The sequence below is a fragment of the Trichomycterus rosablanca genome, chromosome 5, assembly GCF_030014385.1.
Source record: "Trichomycterus rosablanca isolate fTriRos1 chromosome 5, fTriRos1.hap1, whole genome shotgun sequence".
In the NCBI taxonomy this organism is placed as follows: Eukaryota; Metazoa; Chordata; class Actinopteri; order Siluriformes; family Trichomycteridae; genus Trichomycterus; species Trichomycterus rosablanca.
Window position 1 is genome coordinate 15,809,113 of NC_085992.1, and position 19,087 is coordinate 15,828,199.

General features: G+C 41.7%; 1 protein-coding gene across 1 annotated transcript in view; it reads left to right on the forward strand.

The window, feature by feature from the left end:
• cdh23 (cadherin-related 23) overlaps positions 1–19,087 on the forward strand; it is a 399,105-nt gene that overhangs the window by 175,551 nt on the left and 204,467 nt on the right. Inside the window, exons 11-12 of the mRNA XM_062994943.1 lie at positions 10,383–10,532; positions 12,480–12,638. Of these exons, the coding sequence (XP_062851013.1) occupies positions 10,383–10,532; positions 12,480–12,638 (309 nt within the window). The remainder of the gene's footprint in view (positions 1–10,382; positions 10,533–12,479; positions 12,639–19,087) is intronic.

Here is a 19,087-nt window from a genome sequence, read left to right on the forward strand (position 1 = left end):
AAAATGACATGGCGGGCACACACTTCAACTCATTTAACTTGCATGTCTTTGGACTGTGGGAGGAAAACCAGAGCTTCTGGAGGAAAACCCACATGAATATGGACTTCTCCATCTGGGAATGGAACTCAGGACTACTTCAAAACAATGAGTGTTGAGTTATAAAATCTACGCTTTTATTCAAAGCTACTTACAATCATTACTGAAGACAATGCAAGCACTTAAGGGCCTTGGGGGCCCAACATTGGAAATTTAGCAGTGGTGGGACTTAAATTATTGACCTTCTGATTATTAGCCCTGTGTCTTAATCATTGAGCTGCCAGTGCTTTGTTTCAGCCACACCCACTGCTAACAGGTGTACACCCCCAACATACACTTTTCAGTAGCTTGGGGAAGGGCCCTTTTCTGTTCTAGCATAAATGTGTCCCCAAGTAAAGACCAGTCTGGGGGAATTCTACTGGCTTGCACAGAGTCGTGAACTTAACCCTAATCAATTATGGGATGAATTGGAATGTCAGCTGCGAGCGAGGACTTCTTGTTTAATGCCAGCCTGACCTCACAAATGCTCACAAATCCCCACACATTGCAAAATTGTTTAACAAGTCTGTGTAAAAGAGTGGAGGGGGGTTTAAATTAATGTCCATGCTATTGAAATAGAATGTCAAGGTCATACAAGGACATACAAAGTCAGGTGTCCATGAACTTTTGACCAAATAAGGTATGTTTAATTGTTGTTTGGCGACACCATGTGACACACATCTGGTCCCCTTTAAAACTACATAGAATTTGTTTCATTTACATAATTTGATCCACTGTACACCCATCTCCCCCCTTTCCCCAACACACACACACACACACCTCCCGACGACATTCTCACATTCAAATCCACTTCAACTCTATCAACATGTCCAGATGTATGTTACTGCTGCAGTGTTGTTGACTTCTTCATACCTTTATATACAAATTTAGACTGTCTTCTGAAGGTGTGAAGACACACACACACACTTACGCGCTCGCTTGTCCAAACTTTGCCAGCGCATCTCTCCGAAACTTTGATGCCCCGTCTGACAGGCTGGTTTTATCTACGCTCTAAAGGCAGAATGCGAAATGGACGGGCAATTACACTCATAGCCGGTGTGTGCTGACATCCCTGCATATTGGATGGCTCTTTAAATAGCCGCCCATCAGCCACAATGGTTCCCTAAGAGCTCCAAAAAAAAAAATCATGAAGGGAAAAAATACTGCCAGCGTAATGCAAACCATCGATCCTGAGCGACAGCCGGCATGTGTGCTATGAGAGAGTCTGGATGTATCGCTTCAAATACGAGCCATCATCTCCGCTCTGAGCTGTTTTGAGTGTAGACACTTTTCATGACACTTTGTTTTCATGTTTTTGTAATGTCGAACCGTCGTAATGGTGAAAAATTGAGAGAGACTTTTAAAGCAAAATTTATATTTCAATAATGTCTGGACATTCTTCTGCATTCTGAAACCATAAACAGAAATCTCCATCTTGTCGAAATTAAGATATAAAATGAAATTCTTTTAAAGATAAATAAATAAATAAAATAAAATATATGGCTAAAAGTTTGTGAATGCCCCTTCTGTTTACTAATGTCAGCTAATTATAAAAGATAGATAGATAGATAGATAGATAGATAGATAGATAGATAGATAGATAGATAGATAGATAGATAGATAGATAGATAGATAGATAGATCTCCACGGCCGCTCAGGTGGCGCAGCGGTATAAACACACGCTGGAACCAGAGCTGGGATCTCGAATACATCGTATCAAATCTCAGCTCTGCCTGCCGGCTAAGGCTGAGCGGCCACATGAACAACGATTGGCCTGTTGTTCAGATATGGGCGGGACTAAGCCGGATGGGGTCTCTGGTGCAATTACGACCTCTGCTGGCTGATTGATGGTGCCTGCACAGAGATAAGAAAAGAGTGCTCTCAGGGTGTGTCTCTCCGTACACAATGCTGAGCTGCACTGCACTCGTCAAAGTGTAGGTGATAAGATGCATACGGCATGCTAGCCATGTGTCGGAGGGGGCGTGGGTAAGTTTCGTTCTCCTCAATCAGAGCAGGGATCGGCATCAGTGGAGAGAAAGCATGACGCAATCAGGCAATTGGACGTGCTAAAAAGGGAGAGAAAATGCATAAAACAAAATAATAATAAGATCAAGCATCTCCACGACTAAGAAGCTTGATATAGCTTGATATATACCGATCAGGTATAACATTATGACCACCTTCATAATATTGTGTTGGTCCCCCTTTTGCTGCCAAAACAGCCCTGTCACTGTGATGCACTGTGTATTCTGACACCTTTCTATCAGAACCAGCATTAACTTCTTCAGCAATTTGAGCTACAGTAGCTCATCTGTTGGATCAGACCACACGGGTCAGCCTTAGCTCCCCATGTGCATCAATGACTCTGTCGCCGGTTTACCACTGTTCCTTTTCTTTTGATAGATAGTGACCATTGCAGACCAGGAATTAGAACTGCAGTTGTGGAGATGCTCTGACCCAGTCGTCTAGCCATCACAATTTGGCCCTTGTCAAACTCTTCACTTGCTTGTTCACTTGCTTTCTAATGTATCCCACTCACTAACAGATGCCGTGATGAAGAGATAATCAGTTTTATTCACTTCACCTGTCAGTGCTCATAATGTTATGCCTGGTCGGTGTAGAGCTTGATATAATATATAGAATAAAATAATAATAATTAGTAAATAAAATAAATTCCTGTTGCATTTCTCCTTTTCCTCCTTAGTCTCACGATCTAATTGTGTTCTATTTCCCAATTATAACTCCTGAGTTAAGCTCAGGTTATCACTTGCCCTTTTTGACAAGCATGCAGTCGGTGACCACTTCTTTTCACCTGTCTGAGGTCTGACATGGAGCAGTATTGCATACGCAGAGTCACACAGTTCTTTCTGTGAATTTAAGAGTGAATTTTATGGTTATTCCACACTAATGCAGTCTCATATTCTAATTTTTATTATGTTTTACTGCACCCCTCAAGCCAAGCACTGAACAAAGCGGCAGTCGCACACACATCGAGTTTAGGGGTTCAAATTTCTCAACCAAGGGTGTTGAATTTGAAAGATTTCGAGTTTAGGGGACGTCGTGCTACAAGGTACCACTGTATACACTTCCTCCTCTGGCAGTTTAAGAAAAAAAGCTTTCCTGTTCCAGCATGACTATGTTATTGTGGACTCAATGCCAGGTCAATGAAGACTTGGTTGGATGAGTTAATTGTGGAGGAACTTCCGTGGCCTGCACAGAGCCCTGACCTTGACCCCACTGAACAACATTTGGATGAATTGGAATGTTGATTGTGAGCCAGATCAAACAAGCCATAGCACAGCCTACACATTGATTATTTCCATAATATTGGCACCTGAAAGCTTGAAAGAAAAATAAGAAGCAGGTGCTTCGCTTTTGGGCGGCACAGTGGCTTGTCATAGCAAGAAGATCCTGGGTTTGATCCCCTGGCGGGGCGGTCGGGGTCCTTTCTGTGTAGAGTCTGCATGTTCTTCCCGTGTCTGCGTGGGTTTTCTCAGGGAGCTCCGGTTTCCTCCCACAGTCCAAAATATGCAGTCAGGGTTAATTGAAGACACTGAATTACCCTATAGGTGAATGGGTGGGTGTATGTGTTACTGTGTGCCTTGCGCCCATTGAAAAGTGCTCCAGCACCACAACCAAACCCCCACCCCCACCCCAATTGGATAAGCTGTTAAGAAAGTGAGTGAGTAAGTGCTTCACTCTTTGTGGTAGTCTTCAGGGATCATGGTGATCTGAAACTTGCTTGGATGTGGACAGTTTTAATCAGCTTATAATTTATTGCAGACCTGATTTTGTTGGTTCCTGAATTAAAGCAGAATCTCTGGACTAATTTCCTCTCAGTATCTCTTTCCAACATTGCTATGAGACCACTGTTCCATGTATTTTTAATGCATTCTTATGGACATCAGCCACAGTCAATTATAATCACTAATGAGGAATTAGGACACAGTGGTACAATTTTAAATGACTTTATCCACCATCTCACCGGATGGAAATAATCGAGCTTGATTTAAACCGCTTGAACTGATTGTTCTACGATTATTTTTGTCAGCACATCATCCGTCTCTATATCCTCTCCTTTTCTCATTCCCACTGAGAGGATCTGCTTAGTGCCGTCAAGTGTTGAAGATCGACCTCATCCTTCGCCATTCTCTATAATCATAGTTCTTCATCCTGAAGGGAGATCTTTGATTCCACAGGGCCGCAATTACGATCCTAAGCCTGAAGAGAGGTATTTTCATAAACGGCAGATAAAAAAGAGGCACGGATTAAACTCGATCACAGACTCTGTCCACTTCTGCAATTATTGTTTGTTCATTTTGTTTCTCCTCATCTGGGTTTTCTCGCTCCGTGGCCGATCTCCCCGGGTGAAATGTTTATTGAACTCCGAAACAATTTCCCCTCCTCGGATCAATCGCTCGCAGTGCGCTGGCAAAACGGCTTTGCCTGCAAATGAGATCCAGCCATGTGTGTTTGTGTACGCCAATTTGGTTCTGCACTTCATTAAACTGCTTGTATTGCATATTAGTGTGTGTGTGTGTGTGTGTGTGTGTAGGTAGTGGGTTGTGTGTGTGTGCTGGAATTGTCTCTGTAAGGTTCTGATAAGGGCAAACCTCTGACCCATGGCCACACAGTCAAAAAAATTGAGATGACAGTCCCTTAAAAACCTCAACTCAGTCAATATTGATCAGCTGTTGATCTGTATACTTTTGTATACAATGGGTCTGTCTGAAAATCTAGTGAGCTGCCTTGCTGCCTACTGCCTACCTAGGCAGCTGCCTAAGTAGAGAGGATTCTAATAAAACATTAAACTCATAAGGCAGATTATTTAGACACACTACTACGCAGGTAGCCATTCAAACCAATGGGCTGAGGTGGCACAACCTGTTGGCATGCCAGCTTACATCTCCCTCTATCTAAAGAAAATGGCTAAATTGGTTAAATTTATTTACATTTGAAAACAACTTGCTAGTTGCTTCGCATTTGTCCTCCATATTTGTAATTTTTTGTGAGAAAAGTTGTACTGCACTGAATGCTGGGATTGCCTTCAGTGTTAAGGAAGCATTGGATGCTTCCTCGTTATTCAGTCAGATTATCACTTATAATTAAGGCACCTCAGTAGGCAGCATTTTAAGTGTGTTCGAAAACCTAGGAAGCTCTCTGCATAGACAGCATTCTACGTGCGCTCCCGAGAAGGAGGCTGTTTGAATCCTAGATGCCTTAATATCCTCACTAGTAAGGTATCTTAAAGTTTCCTCTCTACTTAGGCAGCTGCCTATGTAGGCAGTAAGACAGCAAGGCAGCTCACTAGGTTTTTGAACACACCCTAAGAATTAGCACACACAGGATGACGTAAAATGCTGTCTATGTAGAGAGCTTACTAGGTTTTCAAACAGACCCTATATAAGTTCACATCCATCTCTTTGGGAGGTCTATTAGTAAAGTAGAGACAGTTGTAGCCTAGCATTTAAGGTACCGGACTAATAATTAAAAGGTTGCTGGTTTAAACCCCATCACTTCCAGGATTTCACTGGTGGGCCCTTGAGCAAGGCCTTTAACCCTCAATTGCTTAGACTGTATACTGTCACAGTATTTTAAGTCGCTTTGGATGAAAAAGCGTCTGCTAAATGCCGAAAATGTACATTAAAATGTAAAATGCAAAGGCAGAAGCAAAGATTAAGTCAGGATTTCATTTTTGTTAAACTTTGATCCACAGATTTGCACAGTGAAAGCCTAGAGATTAAATACGTCATTATATTGTTCACAAAGTGTCAGCAAAAGAGGCTGAATTACACAGAATTAAAGTTTTGTTTAAAAATGGATTAAACAGAATAAAAATCTATTTAATCCGAAAAATTTATGTTATTTGTTAGGCTGTGGTGGGGCAGTTGTAGCCTATCGGTTAAGGTGCTGAACTAGTAGTAATCAGAAGTCAAGTCAAGTCAATTTTATTTGTATAGCGCTTTTTATAATGGACATTGTCTTATAACAGCTTTACAGACTCCAGGACCAACAGACCAAAAACCCCTGTTAAGCAAGCCGAGGGCGACAGTGGCAAGAAAGACTCCCTTAAAATTACAGGAAGAAACCTTAAGAGGAACCAGACTCAGCAGGGACCCCCATCCTCCTTGGGTGGCCTGGAGGATAACCTAAATGAGCAGAATCCACACAAACTATACATACACAAAATAAAATTGAACTAAAAGTTATAACTAGCAAAAAAGTAATAATGGAGTTCTTGATTATTCAGTCCAGTTTGTGATAAAGTCTGCAGTGGTTGTGATAAAGGTCGCTGGTTCAAACCCCATTACTGCCAGGTTGCCACTGTTGGACCCTTGAGCAAGGCTAACACAAGACATGAATAAGACTAGACAAGAGCATGGACTAGGCAAGAGCATGGACTAGACAAGAGCATGGACTAGGCAAGAGAACAGACTAGGCAAGAGAATGGACTAGACAAGAGCAAAGCAAACCAAATTAGTCTCCAATGACTGATCCACAGCTGCTTCCTTAAATCCTATGATCCCTAAAACAAGGTGCAGCTGTGGATAATTAGCTGTGGACCAATCATGATAAGGGGGCATTGACTTGACCACCTAAACAAACCACCTCTAACATGTGCTCCTGGAGAGAGGGGCGTGGCACGTAATCATGGCTACAGGAGCACAAAGAGGTCTTAAGGTGTTCATGGCTCTGTGCTGCCCACTGAAGGTTCTTTACACCAAACTGGTCAGATCATGTGTTTATAAGCATTGCTTTATGCACAGAAGCAGTCATACTGGAACAGAAGAGCCTTCCCTAAACTGTTTCCATAAATTTGAAAGCATATTATTTAACTGATATAACAGATTTAATACATACTGGTTAACAGACTGTGAATTAATTACTTAAAGTCAATAATTAGGAGGGGTGTCCAGATATTTTTACCTATTCATATCTCTTAACTGATGACCTAGCATTTTTCCCGTGTAGTCATTTACCATTTACTTGTTTTCTTTTCTCCTTATCATTTTATGAGAATCAGTGGTGTTGGGGGATGGGCATCACTAATGAGCATCATTCGGACACGTCCATGTTCGACCCATGTCTCTAACTAAGCTAGCCTGGATAATTTCAAGTTTACTTTGCCAAGGTTTAGCTGACTACTGAATTTTGGAGTCCTGTGCTTGTCGACGCGGGGATAATTGGTATATGTAAGTTAAATTGGGATCCAGTGGAAACCTCGCATTGAGGTGTGAAGCACCCATTCTCCTCCACAATCTGTTTCCAGTACATTGTTCTTCTTGTCTTTCTTTTGGTCAGTGGGTAAAATTCACTGGGCAAGAGGTAGGAAACACCCCAGATAGGTCTCAGTCCATCACAGGGCAGGGACAAAGTTAACCAACAGCTCATCAGAGCTGTTGTTTATTCCTGGAGATCAATCTCCAACCCAGGACCTAGTCATCTCCCTTGCTGACTCCTAGATTAGACCATTTGACAATGTACGAAACCTTGGTGCTGTCCTGGATAACCAGCTGACCTTTTCTTCTCATGTAGCCAACATGACAAGATTGTGCCGGTTCCTCCTCTAAAACATCAAGAAGATTCGTCCATTTCTCTCCATGGAAGTCAGTCAGATTCTTGTCCAGTCACTTGTAATCTCTAGGCTGGGCTACTGCATCTCCCTCCTGCCAGGTGCTCCCATGTCAACTATTAAATCCTTGGAACTCATTCCAAATGCAGCTACCTGCTGGTTTTTAACCAACCTAAACACTGCCACATCACCACACTGCTGCATTCTCTTTGATGGCTTCTTGTAGCCATGCACATTCAGTTTAAAACACTGATGCTCGCCTAAAAAGCCAAAATGGACCAGCCCCAAGCTACCTTCGAGGTCTAATAAAACCCCTCTCTGTACCACGCAATTTCCGAGCCACTAGTCTCGCTCGACTTGATCCTCCACCCAGAACCCGAGGAAGACAGGCATCAAGGCTCTTCTCTGTACTGGCACCCAAGTGGTGGAACCCAACTCTTTACTAAGCACTTAAGCTGAAAATAAACCTTTGGTTCTAACATGGTTTTAGCAGATTCGTATTCTTCTAGAGTAAGGTAATGTTTACTATGGAAGCACTTTTGTAAGTCGCTCTGGATAAGAGTGTCTGCTAAATGTCAAAAATGTAAATGTAAATCTAACACACTTATACCTTAGCTACAGCTCATGGACAGATGAGTTTACATTTTTCTCAAGACTTTTTTTGGAAATGTGTATGTGTAGTCAATATGTCAATTGCTAACCAGCTTACAAACAGCATGAATAAATAGGCACACATTTCCACAGACACACTTCAAAATCTTATAGAAGACCTCTGCGAAGAGTGCAGACCAAGGGTTAACTTATATCAGTGCTTGTGGTTTTGGAACAGGATGCCCAACAAGCTTTGTGGAGTAGAATCAATTATTTTTCTAACAGCACATCATTCTTGTCCTGATGGATTGAACATCTGGTAGTTACTTGTAGTACACATAAAAGCATAAAATACCTGTGTGACTTTAATATGGGTCGAATTTCAATGGCCAGGTGACTGGGTTAATCTGTCTCTAAAACAGCAAGTTGTGCTGACAGGCAGGCTCGGTGAGTACCCCCTGACAGAGGACATGAAGGCTATGGTGTCTGGTACAGACCAGCAGAAGAGCTACTGAGGCTCAAATTGCAGATCATTATAACACTGGTAATGGGGGTTAATTAAATGTTTGATGCACACAGTGCATCAGATTGCATAGTTGCAGGTCAAAGTGGCCATGCTAATTCCGGTCCAATGTGGAAAACACAAAAAATAGACATGAAGGTCATTAGAACTGGCCATCAGAGCAATGGAAGCATGTCTACTGGTCCAACAAGTCCTGTTTTCACCAAGATTGTGTGGACAACTAAGCATGTGTACAATGTTCACCATTGGAGTCCATTTGAGATGATGTCTTATGGAGTCCATGTCTTGGTTTATTTAAAAAAACATAGTGGCATAGTGTTCCTTTAGAAACTTGTTACTGCTTGACTTGAAAAAAAATTAAATAATAATATTTATATTATAAGTGTTAAAGCAGCTAAAACTGATAAACTGGTTGATTAAGTAACAATAGACTTCCTCATAGGGTGGCACGGTGGCTCGGTGGGTAGCACTGTCACCTCACAGCAAGAAGGTCCTGGGTTCAATCACCGGGCAGGGTGGTCCGGGTCCTTTCTGTGTGGAGTTTGCATATTCTCCCTGTGTCTGCATGGGTTTCCTCCCACAGTCCAAAAACATGCAGTCAGGTTACTTGGAGACACTGAATTGCCCTGTAGGTGAATGGGTGTGTGTGTGTGTATGTGTGTTTGCCCTGCGATGGACTGGCGCTCCGTCCAGGGTGTTACTGTGTGCCTTGCGCCCATTGAAAAGCTGGGACAGGCTCCAGCACCCCTCCGCGACCCTGATTGGATAAGCGGTTAGTGAGTGAGTGAGTGAGTGAGTGGGACTTCCTCATAGACTTACATTGTAAATGAGCAGAATGTTCTGGTGAGCGGCTCTGTGTCATTCTTTTATCCCCATAATAGGAATTGTGTCTGGGGGGCATGTAAATCATCAGTTTATGTTTTGCAGATGTCTGTTTTTAGGTTGATGAGTCGTAGCATTTGCAGCCCAGGCTTGCTTAAAATACTGTGTGGTCCCCACCAGACAAAGGGTGGCTGTGACAAGGTTATGTAAACAAAAGGTAGAAAAATAATAATGAAATGAATAAACAAATAATTAAAGAGGGTGCCGAAATGTTGCATTCTATGTACAAAGAAAGAAGAAACAAAGCAGCACTTGGGTGCGAGTCAGCTACTCAGTCCACCAGTGACTTACAAACCAAACGGGAACCAGATGAGGGAACAGTGCAAACTGGTAGCAGCACAAAATACAAAAAGCTGCCACGCCACCCATGGACGAATCTCTGGAACTGAAGGGATGTTTGTGACTGCTAAACCACTGGAATGCCACTGTTGTTGTTTCAGAAAGAACTACACTTTTGGTACAGCTGTGCCTCTGAGCATGGCAGGGGAGTCTACTAAACAGTCAAATTAAAATTTGGACAGGAGTTGTTGCATTATATAATCAGAATATTATACCAGCAATCAAACATCATGGCAGTGACATAATAGTGCAGGGTAGCTTAACTGTGTCAGGACCTGGATGACTCAAGCATCACTTCTTCTGAATCATGAATTCCACCTTAAATAAGAACTCCTTCACATTGCAAGCTGGCAGATTCTGATAGCCGTTACTCATCCCTCTCTGTCTCTTTACATTCAGGGAGTGAATAGCATGTACGAGGTGATCCTAATGGGGAATAACTCCAATCACTTCACCATATCGCCCACGTCGGTGCAGGGTCGAGCTGATATCAGGGTGCGGGTGGCCGTGCCTCTGGATTTCGAGACGATCAGGAGCTACAGCTTTTCTGTGAGTAGATACACTTGCTGTATTGGTGCATTTATTTAAAGCATTTATGAAAACTGCCTCATCAGTCATGTCCTATTTTTGCACACAAATTTACAACCCCAAATCAGAAAAAGTTGGGACAGCATGAAAAATGCTGAGTTTCTTACATTTACTTTGACTTTTATTTGATTGCAGACAGGATGAACCTGAGATATTTCATGTTTTATCTGCTCATCTTCATTTCATTTATTAATAACTGAAACACATTCCAAAATAAATTGGGACAGTAAAGCATTTACCACTTTGTAATGTTGCTATTCCTTTTCACCACACTTAAAAGACGTTTTGGCCTCGAGGATACCAAGTGATTTAGTGTTTCAGCTTTTATTTTGTCCCATTTTTCCTGCAAACACGTCTTAAGATGTGCAACAGTATGGGGTCGTCGTTGTTGCATTTTCCATTTCAAAATTCTCCACACATTCTCTATTAGGGACAGGTCAGGACTGCAGGCAGCCATGCCTTTGTAATGTGTGCAGCATGTGCATGTGGATGTCCCTGGAAAAGATGATGTCTCGAAGGCAGCATATGTTGCTCTAAGTCTCAATGTACTTTTCTGCATTAATGCTGCCATCACAGAAGTGTAAATTACCTTTGCCAAGGGCACTGACACAGCCCCATGTTAGACCATGACAGACCCTGGCTTTTGGACTTGTTGCTGATAACAGTCTGGATGGTCATCTTTTCATCTTTGGTCCGGAGCACACGGTGTTCATTTTTTTCCCAAAAAAACCCCTAAAATGCTTATTCATCTGACCACAATAAACATTTCCACTGTGTGATGGTCCATCCTAGATGCTTCCGAGCCCAGAGAAGTTGTTTTTAAACATTTCAATAATTTTCTCACACATTTGTTGATAAACTGGAGATCCTCTGATCATCTTTGCTCATCATATCATCCTTTCCTGGATGCTGCTTTTGTACCAAACCATGATTACAATCACCTGTTGACATCAGCTGTTTGGAATCACATAATTATTTAGTTTTTTCACCTCATTACTAGCCCTAAATTGCCCCCATCCCAAGTTTTTTTGGAATTTGTTGCAGGAATGGATGTTTATTAATAAATGAAATGAAGTTGAGCAGATAAAACATGAAATATCTTGGCTTCAAACTGTCTGCAATCAAATAAAAGTCAAAGTAAATGTAAGGAACACTGTGTTTTTATTTTATTTGCATTTGTCATACTGTTCCAACTTTTTCTGATTTGGGGTTGTATTTAAAAGAGTCCCAGTTTAGTATTATTTTTGTACAATTAAAGTATAATTAGTACAAAAATTGTGCATTGATCATTAGTGTGACAACAATACACTATAGTGCACTGTAGTATATTAAATATTTTAAGTTTATCTTAAGTTTACATTCAGATGTACTTGACAAATGCATTGCTAACTGGCATTAAATGAATCATACGGTTTCAGCATGGGCACAACTATTTGGGAAAGACCCTTTCCAGCATGACTGGAAACATCAATACGTCAATTGCTAACCAGCCCACAAACAGCATTTTAACTGAATAGGCACACATTCCCACAGACACACTTCAAAATCTTGTAGAACGCCCTCCCAGAAGAGTGCAAACCAGGAGTTAACATATCAATGCTGGTGGTTTTGGAATGGGATGTCCAACAAGCTTTGCCCTTGCAGTTTATCTGCACTAAAAGTACATAAAATAACACAAACAAATTTGTATGACCAAACAAGGACCATATTTATTGTATTGTAGCTAATTGCAAAGTAATAAATCCAGCAGTGTTTGATCATACATCTCCCAGCTCACATAATAAAATAAAATCATTTGTTATAATGACAGAACAGCACTGGACAGACACCATGTACCAAAATCAGCAATATGGACAAATTAATTATCCTAATGATCCTAATGAATGATCCTAATTTTTTTCCACACAGCTGTACGCCAACGAGTCGGTGGCCGACCATGTGGGCTTTGCTCGGGTCTTCATCAACCTGATCAATGACAACGATAATAGACCCATATTCAGCCAGTCGCTCTATAACATCAGCTTACCAGAGAACACGCCGACTGGCACAACGCTCCTGAGGATTCAGGTAAAGACATACAATGCTATGAAATTTGTTTTTTAGACAAAGTCAACGTGGGTAAATGGTAAAGAACCAAATAATTTCATTTCATTTATTTAAGGCTTGTATTTATCAAAGCTGGCTGCAAAAAACGTCACTGTACAAGACATTTTGGCCCAATCATATTTAATCAGGGTTTTTATACACTAACTGCTACAGCATCTCAGTAGGCTTTCCAAATAATATATATATATATTTTTGTTTTGTGCTTTGAATTAGTGTATTGTCACATGACCCAATTTTAGTCATTTTATATCACAAACTGAAAATTGTACATCAGCAAGATTTTCTGGTAGAGAGCAGAATTCATTGTTCCATCAGATATGGAAGGTTGTCTAGACCCTGAAGCAGCAAAGCATCCCTGCACCATCACACGACATCACCATGTTTGACTGCTGGTATGATGTCCTTATTGTGGATTTCTGAACTATCTTAAAACTCTTATCATATTTAAAAGGACCCAGTTTTTCCAAAAACCTCTACTTTTGACTTTTGGTCGGCTGGTCACTTTTGGAAAGAAGTATTACTATTAGACAGTGGTAGCCTAGTGGGTAGAGCATTGGGCTATCAATTAAAAAATTGAGTGTTTGAATCCCAGCTCTGCCATGCAGCCACTGTGCCTTGCCCAAGGGCCCAACAGTGGCTGCATGGCAGAGCTGGGATTCAAACACTCAATTTTTGATCCTACGCTCTGACCCCTACTTCAAAATGAGCTGGGACACACAACAAAATAATATAATTGTACTGTACACATGTAATGTACATGTGACAAATGACAAATATAGGCATTTTAGATTCTATATATTCTATATTTTAGATTTTCCAGACAATAGCACCCACTGTGGTACACTTGAGTCCCAAAGCCTAAAAATGTTCTGTTAAAGCGATTAGATTTAACAGGGCTGCATTAAAATGTGCCTGGGTGTGGCAGCAGGATATTCCACTAGCACACCAGCGCCGAGATTCTGAACTCCTCGGTTTGAAACTTGGCATTGCTCCCGGTCGGCTGGGTGCCATCTAGCGGGCATAATTGTCTGTACCTGCAGCAGACACATTTCTGCTAGGGCGGGATGCCCGGACTATGTGGGTGGGATGACCGGACTATGTGGGTGGGGTCTTCAAACGCTGTGTAAGGACCCTGATTAGCATATAGAGAGGAGCCTGTGCAGAGTGCACGGGTAAAAAAGGGGTCCACTTAGGGCTGTGCGTGGGTCGAAGGTGGCGTGAGCAGCAATATACCCACCTCGACTGCAATCAGGGATCCCCCAGCAGCGGAAGACAAATTGACTACGCTAAATTGGGGGAAAATAGGAGACAATGCATAAATAAAATAGAAAAAATGTGCCTGGGTGTGTCTAGTCTAATTAAACTTGATTATTAATTAAAATGTTTCTAGCTTTGTGCAAACAGATTGGGGAAGACTCTTTACTGTTCTCTCTATAGAGATGTGATTTGACAGTTTCATTGTGGAGGAGCTTCAACTTGAGTGGCCTGATCAAAGCCTTGATCTCTGTACAATTAAACCTCATTGGGTGGAATTGGAACCTCCAACTCTTATTGGGTCACACCTATAGGATGAAATGAAATTCTGATTCAAAGCCAGACTTCACCAAAGCACAAATTTCCATAGACACAATTCATAATATTGTGGGAAGCATTTCCTGTTATAGATGCAAATGGAATGAGTTTACAAGGTGTCCACGTGCTTTTGGACATACAATGTAGCAGGGTACATTAATTGTTGTGTAGTGAACAAATCATGAAGGTTATCTACTGTGTCGTTTACACTTTATCGTTCTTCTAGATTTGTTTCATTAGGCTATATATTGTGTTCAGGAAAATAAAGGTCACTTTTTAATAAGCGTCGGGCTCTGGTTGAGCCATAAATAATGAAAAATGGCATTGGGAACAGTGCAGGAGTCCATAACTCAGATTTATTATTCTGTCATTAATTCACTCAGGCTTCACTCAGTGTGGAAAGTGTAGGACGTATGAATAGAAATTGATTTACAATAAAGAATGACCAATTTTAAACCAATTTGTTTTTTTTCAGTACACATGTTTACAAAAATAACAACAATTCTGTGCAAATTGTGCCTGGTGTTGTTAGAAAGACTGTTTGGCAGATTTCCTGTAACAAATAACCAACACAGTAAAGGTGAAGGAGCCTTCTCAGGTTCTCAGGGACAAAATCAATACCCACCAATTAAATTGAAAAAGCTACAAATCTGTAACAGACACCTTAAACGTCCAAATAATCCACAAGTGCACAGTTTACAGAGCCACGATTTGTCCCCAGACAGGTGCTACAGGATTTTAAACAAGATTTTACAACATATTCTCAAACTAATAATGACTAATGGGAAAGAGAAGTCAGCAGCCAGTTGATAAGAGTTGCTGGATGATCTAAAAGCAGCAGGAACAACATGCAATGAGCTACAGCACAATCATCTCCATTAAAGCTCATCTCCAGATGTAGCTTATCTTTGCACAGAGGTGCTTACACGTAGCTTTGTTTACATTCATGACAGGACAGGTAGTGACTGGTTTCACAAGTTTAATGTCAAACACAATCATGGACAATTTTGTATCTCCATTTCACCTCACTTGCACATCTTTGGACTGTGGGGGGGGGGGGAACCCACACAGACACAGGGAGCACATGCAAGCTCCACACAGAAAGGACCCAGTCCGGTCCATCTGGGAATCAAACCCAGGACCTTCTTGCTGTGTGGCGACAGTGCTACCCACTAAACCACCATGCCGCAACAACTTGCGTACCTGAGGGAGGCAATTTGACTGGGCTTCACTGCAGCTGTATATTTGTGACCTCTGCTGTCTGATTTAGGCGCATGCACTAGTGGTGGTGTATACGCAACTTGTCTTTCCGGGCACGGAACAATTCTTTTCTGGCTGTGTAAAAAAGATGCAGCTGGTGACTGCACCATTCTGAGGGGGCTTGTGAGAGTCTCAGCTCTCCTTGACCAGAGTGGAGGAGGTAAAAGCGGCAAGAAAATTGCAGTTCGGGGGAATACCCTAGACCAGTGTTTCCCAACCTTTTTGACCCGTGGCACATATTTCACATTAGAAAAATCACAAGGCACACCACCAAAAAAAAATGTCACAAAAAGTGTTGTTGTACTGCCCTCTAGTGGAAGAGAATGTAAAAGTGCTAATCTTCCACGGCACACCTGATGATTTCTAACGACACACTTATGTGCCGCAGCACAGTGGTTGGGAAACACTGCCCTAGACAGGTCGGCAATCAACTCAACTCAATTCAAAGGAAGCTTTATTGGCATGACAAATAAGAACAATCATATTACTAAAGCTTAGTTACAAAGAAAATAAAATAACAATAGGAATGCGACAGGGTCATGGGCGGTCAATGCTCATTGATGCACGTGGGGATCGAAGGCTGGCCCGTGTGGTCCTATCCAACAGACGAGCTACTGTAGCTCAAATTGCTGAAGAAGTTAATGCTGGTTCTGACAGAAAGGTGTCAGAATACACAGTGCATCGCAGTTTGTTGCGTATGGGGCTGCATAGCCACAGACCAGTCAGGATGCTCTTTCTTCTCTTATCCCAGCTGGTTAGGAAGCTGGGGTCAGAGTGCAGGGTCAGCCACTGTTCTGCGCCTCTGGAGGCAAGATGGTTAAGGACCTTGCTCAAGGGTCCAACAGTGGCTGCATAACAGAGATGGGATTCTAACACTTAACCGTTTTAATGGCTAGCCCAAATCCCTACCCACTAGGCTACTACTGTTCCTTGGCTACCACTAGGCTACTATTGTAGATGCCCGGTCAGTCAATAACACAGTTGACTTTCAAGCCAGTTTTGAGAAAAGAACAAAGAGAGTCTGAGAGATTTCCTGCTCTGTAGCTGATCATTTCCATCATTTCACAATAACTCAGAGTGCAGATGCATGATGAGCTACAGCTTTAGTAAGTTAAATGTTAGAACTTGATACTAAATATGAGTTAGCACAAATGTCCTCCAATTATAAGTGTCATCACTTATTACTTTGTTTGTTTACTACCGTTAAGAACCTCCTAGTGTTCTGTCTTTCTAGCTGTTCCGAGACACATTTGTGAGGAAGCATTCCACAGCCTCTTTAAGTACTTAGCGTTCAGCTATCATTGCTCGGTACGGTTTATAATACGACTTCTCTATAGACCGGAATGGTTTTATCGCTCATAATAGATGTAATACTCACCGAATACAGGCACATAAACGTCCTGGAATGGATTTCAGTTTGCTTTCGGTGAAGGGACCATGACATTACCACACATCACATTCATTATTAACCAGCCTGGATGCGCAGCTGCTTCCTTCTCCACTGGAGATTGCTCTGACATGACCCAAGAGCTTTGACATTTGGCTGCAGATCAAACCTAATTCTACGTGCTGCATATTCTTGTACGTTTTATTTCCAGAATTATGATATAGTCTGCTTAGAGCCTAAATGATCTGTATGGTTGATGGAACCCGGTGAGAACCATGAACCAGAAGATAAGAATCAATCAGCTGTTTAAAAGCCCACATTAAACCTTTTACAGTTGGTGCTTAGACTTAAGTGGAGAGTAATAAAGAAACCGGTGAAGAGATAGTAAAGAATAAGAGAGAGAAAGAGAGAGACAGAGAGAGTAAAAGATGTCTGTAGACTAAGGCGATATGTGACACAAAAGTATGTGGACACCTGACCAAGAGCTTGTTGGACATACAACTTTGCAGCTAATTTAATTGTTTGTTTATTAGGATTTTAATGTCATGTTTTACACTCTTTGGTTACATTCATGACAGGAACGGTAGTTACTCATTACACAAGATTAATCCGTTCACGAGGTTATATCAAACACAGTCATGGACAATTTTGTATCTCCAGTTCACCTCACTTGCATGTCTTTGGACTGTGAGAGGAAACCGGAGCACCCTGAGGAAACCCACGCAGACATGGGGGAACCATGCAAACTCCACACTGATGGTGCTTTTCCATCAAAAGAACCCTGGTTCTTGAACCTGCTCTGTTCAGGTTTCTTCAAACCTTGGTTTCTTTTAGAAAACCGACCCGCGTTTCCACCAGTTTTTGGGAACCAAGCCTGCGTCATCAACAGTGGGCATTACACAGCGAAAGTAAAGAGTAACATGATGGTGGAGCGTGTAGATTACCTGCCATCATTTGTGCTGTTGTTACAGATGTGCGTTTTTATGTAAAAAGCATCGCTCAACTAAGAAGATAAGAAGACGTAGACGTGTTTGTCGCAGTTGTTGTTTTCTTTAGTTCATTGATGTGAGAAGCGTTTTGCGCTTCGCTTTCACCGCTACTCTGGGCGTATATAGCCGTTTTGCTCAGTGCTCGGCTTGAGCGATAAAACATCACTAAAGTTCCATGACACGAACATCCATTTGTGTGAAATAACAATCAAATCCAGTCTAAAAGCTCCACATGTATCGTCCGCTCCAAACCTCTTCGCGCTGAAAAACCAAGTATTCTGTGGTGACAGATTAGAACGCTGGTTTGCTGTCTGGAACCTCTTGTTTTTTGGTGGAAACACGTGGAACCAGTTCAAAATCAAGTTCGGGAACCGGAACCGCGTTGGTGGAAAAGGGATATGAAAGGACCCGGACCGCCCCACCTAGGGATCGTACCCAGGGCCTTCTTGCTGTAAGGCGACAGCGCTACTTACTTAGCCATCATGCCACCCTCAGATTAATTAAGAGTGTTTGTGAGGTCAGACACTGATGATGGAAGAGAAGTCCTAGCTTGCAATCGACACTCCAATTCATCCCAGCAGTTTTCAATGGGGACAAGGTCAAGTGGAATTTCTTCCAAACTAAAACCATGAAAACAATGGCATACACTGCTCTCATCGGATCATGGTTTGTTTTTAAAAATCTACGTATATTACTTTTATTATAATTAGGGCCCTACTAAATTCACAGGGAAAGGTGCTCATTTTCACGGACCTTGTTTTTCAAAAATCACAGATTTTACAGATTTTTAAAGACACATTTGTGTCACATTTCATGACAGTAATTAAATAACGCTCATAAATTGAATTATAGAATAAATGGAAGCTATAATACAAATACACAGCACAGCCTACCTTAACGAATATGTAAATACTTGTCTGTGTTTTCACACCCCACCTCTGCGTCCAAATCGGTTACCCAAGTAGCATTTTTAGCTACTTTAGACTTTGACATCTTAACTGATTGCTAACTATCAATAGCATAATATTCTACTGGCTTGTTCTTGATCACGTGTGTAGAAAAACACATTGTTAAAGGATGTGGGTGTGTATAGTGAGAGATGTGCTCTGTTTACAATATCTCTAGGGCAGCACATTTTACATTTACATTTTCAGCATTTAGCAGACGCTTTTATCCAAAGCGACTTACACAGTGAGCGGAAC